The sequence below is a fragment of the Protobothrops mucrosquamatus genome, unplaced genomic scaffold (assembly GCF_001527695.2).
Source record: "Protobothrops mucrosquamatus isolate PMUCROS unplaced genomic scaffold, P.Mucros_1.0 scaffold842, whole genome shotgun sequence".
Taxonomy (NCBI): Eukaryota; Metazoa; Chordata; class Lepidosauria; order Squamata; family Viperidae; genus Protobothrops; species Protobothrops mucrosquamatus.
The window spans coordinates 37,535-50,692 of NW_015387097.1; the positions used below are offsets into that span (position 1 = coordinate 37,535).

The 13,158-nt window shown below is 35.8% G+C and overlaps 1 protein-coding gene across 1 annotated transcript in view; it reads left to right on the forward strand.

The window, feature by feature from the left end:
• The window catches only part of EPB41L3 (erythrocyte membrane protein band 4.1 like 3), a 48,803-nt gene that overhangs the window by 13,647 nt on the left and 21,998 nt on the right, over positions 1–13,158 (forward strand). The window contains exons 7-11 of the mRNA XM_029284691.1: positions 133–220; positions 2,416–2,568; positions 3,744–3,841; positions 6,521–6,696; positions 11,269–11,429. Of these exons, the coding sequence (XP_029140524.1) occupies positions 133–220; positions 2,416–2,568; positions 3,744–3,841; positions 6,521–6,696; positions 11,269–11,429 (676 nt within the window). The remainder of the gene's footprint in view (positions 1–132; positions 221–2,415; positions 2,569–3,743; positions 3,842–6,520; positions 6,697–11,268; positions 11,430–13,158) is intronic.

Genomic DNA, 13,158 nt, shown 5'->3' on the forward strand with positions numbered 1-13,158 from the left:
TCATTGACTTTAGCATATGCACAGGCATGCATGGAGAACCTACATTTTGAAGAAAATTGTTTTTTCATGAAGCAACTTCACTTTCACTTGTTTTTATGTGTGTGGTTTTTTTTTCATATTGATTAACTTTAGGGGAATGACACCTGCAGAAGCAGAGATGCACTTTTTGGAAAATGCCAAAAAACTGTCTATGTATGGAGTAGATCTACATCATGCTAAGGTACATATTTTATTCAGCAGTCTAAAAATTCGACCTCATTTGTCTTCCATGAGGTTTGACAGATTATTTAAACAGAACTCAAACAAGAATAATAATACAATAAACAAAGCAAAACATTAATAATTACTAATAAAATATAAGTAAAAAATTACAAAAAACAAGTTTTGGTAACACTTTCTTCCCTTTTCTATTTTTCTACCAATACTAACCACTGCCTAAATAATTATATTGTATTTTGCACTTAAAAATAGTATTATTGAGGCTGAGCTTTCATACCTTGAATGAAAAATATGATTGATTTAGCAATAGCAATAGCACTTAAAATTATATACCGCTTTATAGTGCTTTACAGCACTCTTAAGAGGTTTACAGAGTCAGCATATTGCCCCCAACAATTTGGGTCCTCATTTTACCAACCTCAGAAGGATGGAAGGCTGAGTCAATCTTGAACAAGTCAGGATCAAAGTCCTGGCAATAGGCAGAGTTAGCTGGCAATATTGTATTCTAACCTCTGTGCCACCGTGGCTCTTTATTCTATGATCCATTTGTTTTCTTGGTTATCTATGGTCTTCTTCAACGTTAAATCAATACACACTCCTGCTTCTTCAAAATTCAACTTTCATCTCCATAGAATATTTCAGGAAAACTATTATACTTGTGATTTTGATCTTTGTAGATATATACAAATCACAGCATTTGAATATCTTCTCCAAGTCCTTTTCCTGCTACCCTATCAAGTGCTACTGTGTGTATATTAAATTAAATGATTGTTTACAGGGTTCAGTTTAATTTTAATGTCAGCTTATTGATCATGAATGAACCATTAAGTTTTAGCTTTGTAGCTAATTATGTCCCTTACATTGAAGTAGTCCTTAGCATTGCTGTAAAGGATTTCACTAACCAGCTGCACTAAGAAAAATAGATCTTCTTTTAAATTATGCATTTAATTAAATTACTTAATATTAACATATTTATTTTTTAAACTATCTTTCTCCAAAAAAAAGATTATTCGCATAAGGCTTTAGTAAAATCATTATATTCATGTTTTTAGATTTTTTTTTATTTTGTCTTTATTATTTTTACATATAAGTCAAGGCAGCAAACATACCTAATGCTCCTTCCTCACAATCACAATCCTGTGTAAGGTGAGTTGGGCTGAGAGAGTAGCTGGTTCAAATTTACACTGTCAACATTCGTGCCTAACAGGATTAGAACTCGCAGTCTCCCGAGTTCTAGCCTGGTGTCTTAACTAATAGATCAAACTGGCTATTTTTTGACAATTTATAATTGATGAAGAAGTTTTGGAATCCTCCAGTATCATTCTGAATAAAATATTTTCTAAAATGAACCAGATGCATAATTTCAAAAGCTCTTCCAGCAATTTGCAAGCAAATACATAAATTAAGAATGAAAAACAACCTTAACTTTCACCTTTTGTTAATTGTCATTAACAAATATAAGTTAAATAAGCATCTTTGGGCAAATAAATAACCAGCAAAAATCTTGGTCACTTCTGCTATCAAAAAAATTCAAAGAATAATATAATTATATCTTTCTAAAAATGTATGAACATCAAAATTGAGATCATTGAGGCCTGGGTAATAGTCTAAAGATAATTAAAGATAGGAACTATATTGAAAATTGTTTTCTTTTGCAGAAATATTAATATACAATTTCTGTCCCCTCAATTGCAAGTGTACAGTAATTTATTAGATAATAACCAAAAGGAAGTAGCAGTTGAGAGGAAGCAGGAAAACAAATTACTTCAATAATTATTTTATGCAATTTAAATATTTGTAATTATATATTATTATATGTTTAATAATTAGCTTTCTTCCTAGTACAGGGGTTTCATACATATCATTTGTATATGTATGTATGTAAACAAATTATAATTTGTTCATTAAGCATAAGAAACTTAGTTTCCTCTGGAAATTCTCTGTATGTTTTTGACTACATGCTAAAAATGTGGTCTCATAGGATGTAAATAAACTTTGTTCTATCTAGCTGATGAACATAAACACCAAGAATTGTATAACATTTTAATTGTGTTTTTCTAACACTCCATGCTTGTAGGAATAATTTTATGTGCATTATTAAAATTATGAAAAAATATAATGAAAATGAATATCATAGCTGATAAATAACCTGTGGAATTGATTTTAGATTAAAATAAATATCCAATCTTTTTTCAGGATTCTGAAGGAGTTGAAATCATGTTAGGTGTCTGTGCAAGTGGTCTCTTGATTTATCGAGACAGACTCAGAATAAACAGATTTGCTTGGCCTAAGGTTCTCAAAATTTCATATAAGAGGAATAACTTCTACATCAAAATTCGTCCAGGGGAAGTAAGTAAAATTGAATGAAATTGTTCCTCATGTTTCTTATGTCTATACATTGAATTTTACTTTAGAAATTAATGCAGGGTGATGTATTTATACATTGGCCACTGCTGTAACTCCTCTCTGTTTTCTGCAAGGAGAAAAAACAGAGATTTGTAATACAGTATCCAATATGCTATACTTTATTTATCTATTGTTGGTTTGTCTGTTATTAATTTAATGTGGTTATTATTTTTGTTTATTGTGGTAGTGCAATGCTTACAACCGATATTGCTATGCTAACTATGCTACTACCGGTAGCAATCAATCCTTTTTTTGTCCCAATGGGAATCCATCACTCTGTTTGGGGTGATATAATAGAAGATAGGGAGAACACTGGTGATAATCTGTTGTATAATAGAAAGCTAAATCTCTGTAGCTTCCTTTAGAGAGGCAGCATATCTTGGGTATTATGTATGTATGTATGTATGTATAATGTAAATGGTTACCATCTCACAATGGCAGTAGGGCAATTATAAATATTAAAATCAATTAATTGTGTTACAAACTGTTACCCAAGATGCCTGACGTAAATACTGCATCCTAATCATAAAACTGTACTAACAGCAGAACTTAACTAATCTTCAGGTTCAAACTCCAGTGAAACATTAATGATATTTTTGGGATGAACTTGGGAGACAGGAGGAAGACCTGGTTGGATAAGAAACTAGAGCTTACTGTTTTTTGTAATTATTGGTTAACCCAATATATGATATTTTATGACATTATATTTAATTGTTCTCTCTCTCTTCTTCTGTAACATTTTTATATGTAGGCTAGAGATTATTCTCATATAAAATAACTTAAATAAGATTTCATGGATTACTACAACTATACAGTGTCCTGAAACCTATTTGTTTAAATGATATCAAATTAAATCTTATAATAATTAATAGTTCAAAATAAGAATATAACATAAAAGAACCAGTAATATAAAAAGCATGGGGTTAAAAGCCAGATAAAATTCATGGCCCAAATTATTGTAATTAACCTGTGCTAATGCGTAACCTTGACTGTGAATTCCTAGTCCATTTATAAGTAATATATTCATATTGATATGAATATATATAGATAATTCATTGTAAAGAATTCATATATTTTTATTAGAAATTTAAAAAGTAATTATTTTTTTTCTTTCCTAGTTTGAGCAGTTTGAAAGTACAATTGGATTTAAACTACCAAATCACCGTGCTGCAAAACGTTTATGGAAAGTATGTGTTGAACATCATACATTTTTCAGGTACAAAGTCCTTTTTAATGAGTTTCTTCAAAGTCTGTCACAATGAAATAAGAATAAATTGGTCAAAGGTATATAAACAGATATGACATTCTTTTTGACCTCTGATCATGCCTGTCCATTTAAAAATCGAATAGAAAGACACCATGCCTATTAATCACAAAATGTAAGTAAATTCTCAAAAGAATAGTTGAAAGCCATGTTACTAAACCTCTGTTCTGTTTTTGATACCCAGTAAAATTAAAATACAGATTTTATAGAGAGAGAAAAACCCCACATGTTGGAGATGGTACAAATCCATGTATCAAGTTACACTCACGTTTGAACCAAATAAAGTTTTTCTAGGCATTGAAGCATACTCTCACAACTTAGTGAGCCACTCTTCCATTGAAGAGATCAAACAAGCTTTCCAGTAAAAAGTATATGATAACAAATTCATGGATTTGATGGCCATGGGCCTATCCCAGGTCATCTATTGCCTGGCCTGGGAAAGTAGACATACCATGGATATGATCTTCTAGTTGCAGCAGTGGCAGTGTGATCTGGTGGAAGATTTATCATTATCTCCTCTGTCATGGTGAGACCATGCCCTGCTATCCTTAAGATTTTCCAATTTTGCCCTCCTCCACATGGAGCTCAGACCTATTGGAATGGTTCACCCTTGGTGACTGATACATGCACTCAGATTCTAGAGCAGCGGTTCTCAACCTGTGGGTCGCGATCCCATTTGGGGTCGATTGACCATTTCACGGGGGTCGCCAAGCAAGGCTGTTCGCCATTTTTTTTCCCTTTTCCGGTGGATGCCTTACCTCCCTTGAGCTGGGCCAGCTGGTGGTCGGCCTGCTCCGTCTCTGCCGCTTGCCAGCTACGCCTCAGCCGACGCAGGGGGCGGAGCCACGCATGCGCGGCACTCCCGGGCAGGGAAAGTCCTCGACTTATGACCGGTTGGGTAGTCCTCGACTTACGACCGGTTGGGTAGTCCTCGACTTATGACCAGTTTAGTCCTCGACTTACGACCGGTTTAGTCCTCGACTTACGACCGGTTGGGGGTCGCAGCATTAAAAAGGTTGAGAACCACTGTTCTAGAGGGAGGTGGAGGATGTCCCACAATATCTTCTGTATGGTCCTGTGGAGGCTCTGACCACAGCCTGGAATCAGAAGGCAGCCAGGACCCTGGACAGTATCATGTACAGTATGTGCCCAATTGAGGGTGTTAAAAAGGGCCAAGAAATGGCTAGAGAACCACTGGGGGAAAACGAACAAATCTGTCCGACCACAGATCATTAAGGCCTATCTCATGGCGGTAAGAGTAGTGAAATACAAGTATTTCTCTGCTCTTATTGCATCTGCAGAGTCCGCCCAGTAACTCTGTTTGAAGTCACCCAATCCCTCCCTAGGGAAGGAGGGCTCATAAGAACATTTACAAGATTGGAAGAATTTGTCGAGCATCTGATGGATAAAATTGCTTAAATTTGTTTTCAGTTGGAATCCAAACATGGAGCAGGGTCCTCACCCAGGGAGAGGGGACTTAACAAGTTATCTAGAAGCAGTTTGACTATTGAAGTGGACGGAATCATGGATCTGTTAGTGTAGCTTCTTGTTTAGATTTCTGCCGCTCCTAATTAGTAAAAGCCTCCAGGAGGGTGACTTGCAAGTGAGTCCAGCCAGTCATTAATATATTGCTGCAATACCATTTAAGGAAGCCTTAGTTCATCCCTTCCTTAATCTGGATCCCACAGATTTTGGATGCATTCTGTAAGTTAGCCCATTGGAGCTATTTTGGTTCAAAGGGGTGCCTTATTTTTACCCATTTAAGGGCTACAGGAAAGAGAGTTTTAGTACTACATAAATTTAATCTTGCAAGCTACACAAATGATTAATTTTGCACTGAGTGAATTTTTTTAGAGGTTTTGTCTTCATTGAAATAAAAGTGAAGCAAGAGGAGAAAAATTTGGGTTTATTCTTTTCCTGTATTTATCCCACATGTTCAGCTCATTCGTTATTATTTCATGATCTCTTATAGACCGTTAGTTTCTGTTTGTATCAACCAAAAATATATTTATGCAGACCATTTGAGTATAGATAGCTAGGCTGTAAGAAGATATAATTCACTCTGGAATCTATGTTAAACAAGTGGCATGATAATGCAATTTACAGTTTGTGACTGCCAGTCCATTTTTTAAAAAAGAAAACTTATCAGTACACTAAGAATATTATTATTCTGGCCTTGAAATGGAGATGAGCACTGCCCATATAGTCAGCACCGACTAGTGGAGTAAAAATCAGCAGGGACTCCATTACCTTTACCTTTACCTTTATCAGAATATGTCTGATGTTATTTCTTATATATGTCTTTGGAACAAATCCAGACTGATTAGAATATATCATTGTAGTTTAAAAAAAATAACTTATTCTCTTTGCAAGTATTGCTGTGTTCATTAAAGAAATAGGTCCATCTGACAAACACATTATAGCTTGAAATATTTCAGACACTATTTTATAATGGGTAATTGACAATAGTTTTTACTATACACTGCGTTTTTAATAATGCTTAAAGTGATATTAAATATCACATCCCTTCAATTCAAGGATGGGAGAAAATAGTTTTAAAAACACAAATCTTTTATTTCAGTTCAGAAGCTCAGTTGTTTGTAATATTTATCCCTGTGTGATATATTCTAGACTCTTGCTACCGGAAGCTCCTCCCAAAAAATTCCTCACCCTGGGTTCCAAGTTCCGCTACAGCGGAAGGACACAAGCCCAGACCAGGAGAGCAAGCGCACTGATTGACCGGCCTGCCCCTTACTTTGAACGTTCCTCAAGTAAGCGCTACACGATGTCTCGCAGCCTAGACGGGGGTAAGATTTTCTTAATCATCCTTACTTGGAGCTTTGTCTCATTTTCTTTTTAAATAAAACATTGCATTAGAGGACAGATTCAAGTTTCTTGTAATCTCGTGTCCCCTGAGCTTCTTTGGATTACACATGTAAGTATGTGCATGATATGCCATTTATTATAAGATGCCCGTTAAATGAATATTTGCCCTTTCGCTGTTTCTGGCTTATTCATGTGGCAGTTCTTAAGCTGTGGAAGACTAAAACTTTAGTCCTCCACATTTGTTTCTTTAGCTGCTACTATTCCTCCTGCTACTGTATTTTTACACTTTCTGTGCTTTTTTTTAGGGCGCTGTAGCTATCATTGCTAGGATGGTAAATGCACTCAGCTTGTATTTTAACATTGACTGACACAGTATGCAAATTGAATGTCATTATGCTATGGTATTTGTGTTTTTTTTCCAAACTTTACGATATAGTTCCAGCATTCACAAAAATGAATCACAATGTGAAGTTGTTGAAGCTCTCTCAGCTTGGACGTTTGCTTGCTTATGTTCCATTGCCTGACTAGGCAACGTCATCCGGCTTGCCTGCCAGTGTTGGTGGAGTTTTCATTATTCAGATGAGTACAAAATCCCCAAACCCTAGGGTATTACTGGAAGTTTGGCATTCAGACAAATCAGCCATCAATAGACACAAATAGATAAACCACATTTACATACCATTCAAAAGAAGAAAATAAAAAGACAAGAATACTTCCTCTCCATCAGCCAGTACCCAGATAAACAGGGATTAACACCAGACAAAGAAACAAGCAAGAAACTATCAGGGAGAAAATGAAACATCCACCAGCTCTGGCAGGGCAACCTATGGATAATTCTCGACAGATTCACTTAATGACTGCATTAGTTCCTTAGCAACTGCAGCAATTCACTTAACAGCTGTGTCAAAAAAAGTTATAAAATGAGACACATCTCATTTAACAACTGCCTTGCTTAGAAACAGAAATTTTGGGCTCAGTTGTGGTTGTAAGTCCCGGACTACTTGTATATAAACAGAGAGCAAACCTCATATTCACTAGCACTGATGATGTTATCTAGCTGGGTAATGAAACATCTGCAAGGAAACAACCAGGCTCAGAGAGCACTTAAGACTCCACGGTTCAGCCCTTAGCTACATATATTGTACACTTCCATAAATCACTATATTTGAATGAATAATATTAAAAAGGGATTGCGTTAGAGAAAATACTTGATGTATATTAGGCAAACATATATTTAGAAGAAATAGTTTAATTGCTGCAGATTTTCATGTGAATGGTTATAAATTGTCAAAGGTGACATGTGGAAAAAGTACAAGTCAAGGAAAACCAAAAGTTATCCATTCTTAATCTTTGCATTTCAAAAATATTTTTTGGTCAAGATAATAAACTAGTAGTTAGCATTCTTCCATACAATAGGGGAAAAACTGGTTCTATTGTTTATTACATACCATCCAAATTACTATCTGTTTCTTTATGTTACAAATTGGTATAAGTATACTTGCCCTGATGACAAGTAAAAAAACAGTAGCTACCACATTTAGCCAATAGTTAAAGGACAGCAGAAACGGAACAGATTTGATCCTGAAAGTTTTTAGTGAATTGCCTTTTTTATTACTAAATTTAATAATTTGGGTTTCTGTACTATAAGGGATTTCCAACTGCATTTACATGACCCCCTAAACTGAATTTTATGTGACTCCATTTTCCATGAATAAAAATGTGGTTGAGCCAGAAATAAATATGCCATATTAATAATTAAATTTCAGTCATTGTAATAATTAAAACAGTGATAGGACTTACAACTTCAGAAATCAGCATCAAAAAGTCCAATGAAATAATCCATGTATTAAAAGGAAAGGATAAAAATCTCAGTTTTATTTTGAAGATACCAACTCTTACTCACTGAAAGAAAAGTGAATTCTTTCCTTCCCACTCACTCCACTGTTAAAATGCTGCATTTTGCAAAACACCAGCAGGTTAGAAGTTGCTTTTGGCATTCTCTCTCTCAGCATAGCTGCACCACGATAACAGTCATGGCTCATCTGTTTTTTTCCTCCCAGCCTGATACTTTAGAAGATCCTCCCTTCATTCTTGCAATTTCAGTTCTCTCTTTTACTCTGTTGCAGACTGAGGGTCAAAGCTTTGCATAGAGACCCTGTCCCTTTTAGGCATGGTTAGTCTTCCTTTGAAAGGCAGATGTGTTAAAAAGACATTAAGACTTCATTAACGGTTCTGGAACTGTAGCTTTCCTTTGAATTCAACATACTTTTTGCATCAAACTGATAAACTTGCTGGGAAACAATTTGCACTCTTCAGCAATACTTCATTTATTGCTATGTGACCCCGCTGCAGGTCACAGCCTACAGATTGGGAAAGACTGTTACTCAGAAGACAAGTTTGGAGTCATTGAGCTAAGTGGCTTTTTCCAACGCCATAGTTTTATTTACATTCTGATTTTTTTTCCAGTAAACTCCAAATGACTTGTGTATAATCAGAGTTGAATTTATTAAGCAAAAGTAATGATTCATAATCCTTTGAATTCATGAATCTCACTACTTGTAAATGTAAAAAAACTTTTTTATTCATTTGTTCATTTTAGTTTTTCCATATATACAGATTCATTATGCTTCCACTTTATTACATAATACAAATTACAGCAAAAAGAGTATTTTGTGCTAGTTTTCTTCTCTTAATTCAGATTTTTTTAATTTTTTATTTTATGTACGTCCTAAGTGATTTGTATGTACTAAAGTCAATTGCACCTGTTTCATAGACCAGAAAAGAACTCATCTAGATTGAAATATTGAAAATATTTCCAATAGCATCCTTCTGATGGCAGATTAAATTCTCTCAACCCATTGCAGCTTATTTTGCCAAAACCTTATAAAACTGTTCTGGTAAATTCAGGAGGCATCCTGGAAGATTAAGAGGGAATGGAAAAGTCATTCTTGTATGAGCAGATGTCTTGCATAATTATAGAGAGCTAATTTCCATCTTTTGCATGCATACTTTATTTTCTTTAAAATGATGACGATAAGAACTCTTAATACAAGTTCTGTGAGGAATGGTTAAAGGATCTGGATATCTAAAGGGAAGGGAAATTATGGTAGTTGTCTTTAAATCTTGTCACATAGAAGAGGGAATGGAATTATTCTCTGTTTTCTCAGAAGGCAGGACCAGGTTAAAATCACAAGGCTAGACCTCAGGATGAATATGAGCTGTCAGTCAATAAAACTGATTGCCAAAGGATGTGCTTCTTTTCCTATAAGATCCAAACAATCAGACAGGAGAGTCAGGAGCCCCCAGTACCTTAATGATCAGAAAAAATCTTAGGAAGGAAGCGCTCTCATGGATCAAGTAATTAAAAATGGTGTCGGGAACTTTTGACTTTCAAACAATCAAAATTCAGGTGCTTGGTAACTATATTTGTTGTAGATTTTAGGTTTCTGCCTTCCCAGCCAGTTTTTGATCAAGGAGGGAAGTCAGATTCGCTTAATGACTGCATGAGTCACTTAACTGCAGTGATGCACTGAACAGCTGTGGCAGAAAAGATCATAAAATCGCGTGTGTTTCACTGAACCATCTTGCTTAGTAATGGCCATTCTCTTCTCAATTGTGGTCATAAATTGAAGACTACTTGTATATGATTACAAAATAATGCTGTTGTATTTTTATGTGCAAAGCATTTGAAAGAAGTATTTGGAACATTCGGCAGCACGTATAGAGGTCCTGTTTTATAATTGATCCTGCCTATTGTAAAATATCTATTTATTTTGTACAGCCCTAATGTATGCCTTGTATATTTAGCGTGTTTCAAGTTGGTATAATAAAGGTGTGGTGAAATGGCCATTTTTTTTTCTTTCTATAAATTACTTTCTATAAATTACTTTTTAACTCTTCAAAATCTTTTTTTCTTTCCAGTGAATTAGTGATACTTCTTTGAGTCTATATGTCAAGCACATTGGTAGCTTGCAGTTTGAGTTAACTGTGTTTAATTGCCTCTGGTTGCTAATTATTTTTTTTTAAGAAAGTACTTTCAAGTTGTATATATTAACCGTCTTTAGGTTCTTTACATAAGTATAGTGCAGTGTGGTCAGATAATTTTATTATTTTGAAGCTATCCTAGGACAAAGTTTAGAAAAGAAGAGTCTAGATTTAAAAGTATCTGCATGCATGTGAATATATGTCAGACGTTAATACAGTAGTTGTATATGCATATACATACACATACATGCATATTACTTGTATTGTTTTATATAGGTATTTAGCATTTATGTTTCTGCATGTTTTAGAAACATGAGGCTTCCATTTCACTGGCAGACTGCTTAATGCTGCAAGCCTGTGCTCTCTGGTCTGGCCATAAATCCCATTGAATTTAATGAGATTTACTTTTGGGTAGGCATGCACAAAATTAAATAATTAATCCAGAATATAGTTTTACTTAGCCTAATGAATCATCTCTTTAAGATTTCACCTCTTCACGTTGCATTTGCTTTTAGCCTCAGTGAATGAAAACCATGAAATGTACATGAAGGATTCTATGTCTGCTGCAGAGGTTGGTACTGGCCAGTACGCTACAACAAAGGGCATCTCTCAAACAAACTTGATAACTACTGTGACCCCAGAGAAGAAAGCAGAAGAAGAGAAAGATGACGAACAGATAAAGAAAGAAGAGGAAGGCACTCCAGTTTCAGCAATACGGCACGATACTAAGGTATAGTTTTATATTTTTAATTTAATTCTATCAACTAAGCAATTTTGGTGACAGAAAGCATAAGAAATGTTGGCAAATCACCAGTATTTGGTAATAAATAATTTGTAATTCTGTACAGTAGCTTTTTTCTGTCAATTTGAAGATGAACACTGTCAATTTAGTTTTATATAGAGAACATGTTTCACTTTTGAATATGCTACATGTTCTACAATGTAAATAACTCTTTTCGTGGGTTACTGCATTTTATTTGCTGTTTTGAATTGCCTTTAAATTATTTGTCATTATAAGACAACTTCCTTTTTTCTTGATCTTACAATCAGTATTTTGGCATTGTTTACTTCTATGTTATTGTCATAATTCATCTGAAATTACTTTTAACTCCAGATCATGTTAATTCCAGGTCTTCTATTATCAAAGAAATTGCCTGTTGGTAAACCTTCAGAAAATATTGTACAGAATGAACAGCTATGACTAGAAAGACTAGCTTTAGTCCCAGATTCTTATATAGTATGTCACATATTGTACAGACACACATATAGTGGCATAGGAGTCAATATACTTGTATCACTTAGTACAATAAAATCAATGCTTATCAATGTTTGGGATGTGAGTCCACCCAGTTTAGACATTTGAGTCCAAGAATTTAAGGCGTTAAGTACCCACTGTTTCAACATGCTTTTATAAAGGTTTACAGATTTACTTTTCCATAATCCTGCTTGTCACATATTTCTCCCACGGTCATTGTTTTCCAGCAGTTTTGCAGCACACCTCAGATATAGTAGGAATACACTCTCTCAGCTTAGATTGGCACATTTTGTGTGTGTAGGCCAGCCTTCCCAACAAAATGTTGTCCTTCCAAACTGGAACTCCCAGAATTCCCAATCACTATAGGTCAGTGATGGCGAACCTTTTAGAGACCGAATGCCCAAAAACCGGCCCACCCCCTGGCCCGCCCACCTGCTCTGCCACCTGCCCGTGCTCCACCCCCCACTCCACCCCCTGCTTCCTCCCGCCTACTCACAGGGCCACTCACCGCCTCCATGGCCCGCCGCAGATCACCCAGGTAGCCCTGTAGCGCCATGGCAGCCACACCATCCGCATCCAGCAGCATCATCTGCACACGTCAGGGTGCAAAGGCGGAGTCTTGTCCCTGCTGCCTGGCTGCCATGTTCTTGGCTGCGCTGCTCCATGCGGGCCATGCCCGGGGGCGACTCTCTGGGGGGCTGCTGTGAGGAGGGGGCTGTGAAGGGAGGCGGGGCTGGGGCAATGGCGCGTGCCCACAGAGAGGGCTCTGAGTGCCGCCTCTGGCACGCGTGCCATAGGTTCGCCACCACTGCCATAGGTAAAAGCTGAGAATTGAAGAAGTTAAATTTAAGTGCCTAGGTATGATAGATTGCTGCATAGGTATACATTATCACAGTAATTATTTTGGTTATTAGAAGGTAGATAGGCTGATGTTGCAGTATCTTCACAAAATTTATGAATTCACACTTTTTAAAAACTTACTCAGTTGATAAAAGGACTTTTCATCTCTTAAATATAGAAAATTATTAAAATAAGTAGAAACAAATTTATTCAATGTTGCATTTGTCATTCAGTTATAGCAGAGTTTCTCAACCTTAGCAATTTTAAGATGTCTGGTTGGGGAATTCTGGGAGTTGAAGTCCAGACAACTTAAAGTTGCCAAAGTTAAGAAACACTAAATTAAAGGCTAAAAATGAAGAGTGAC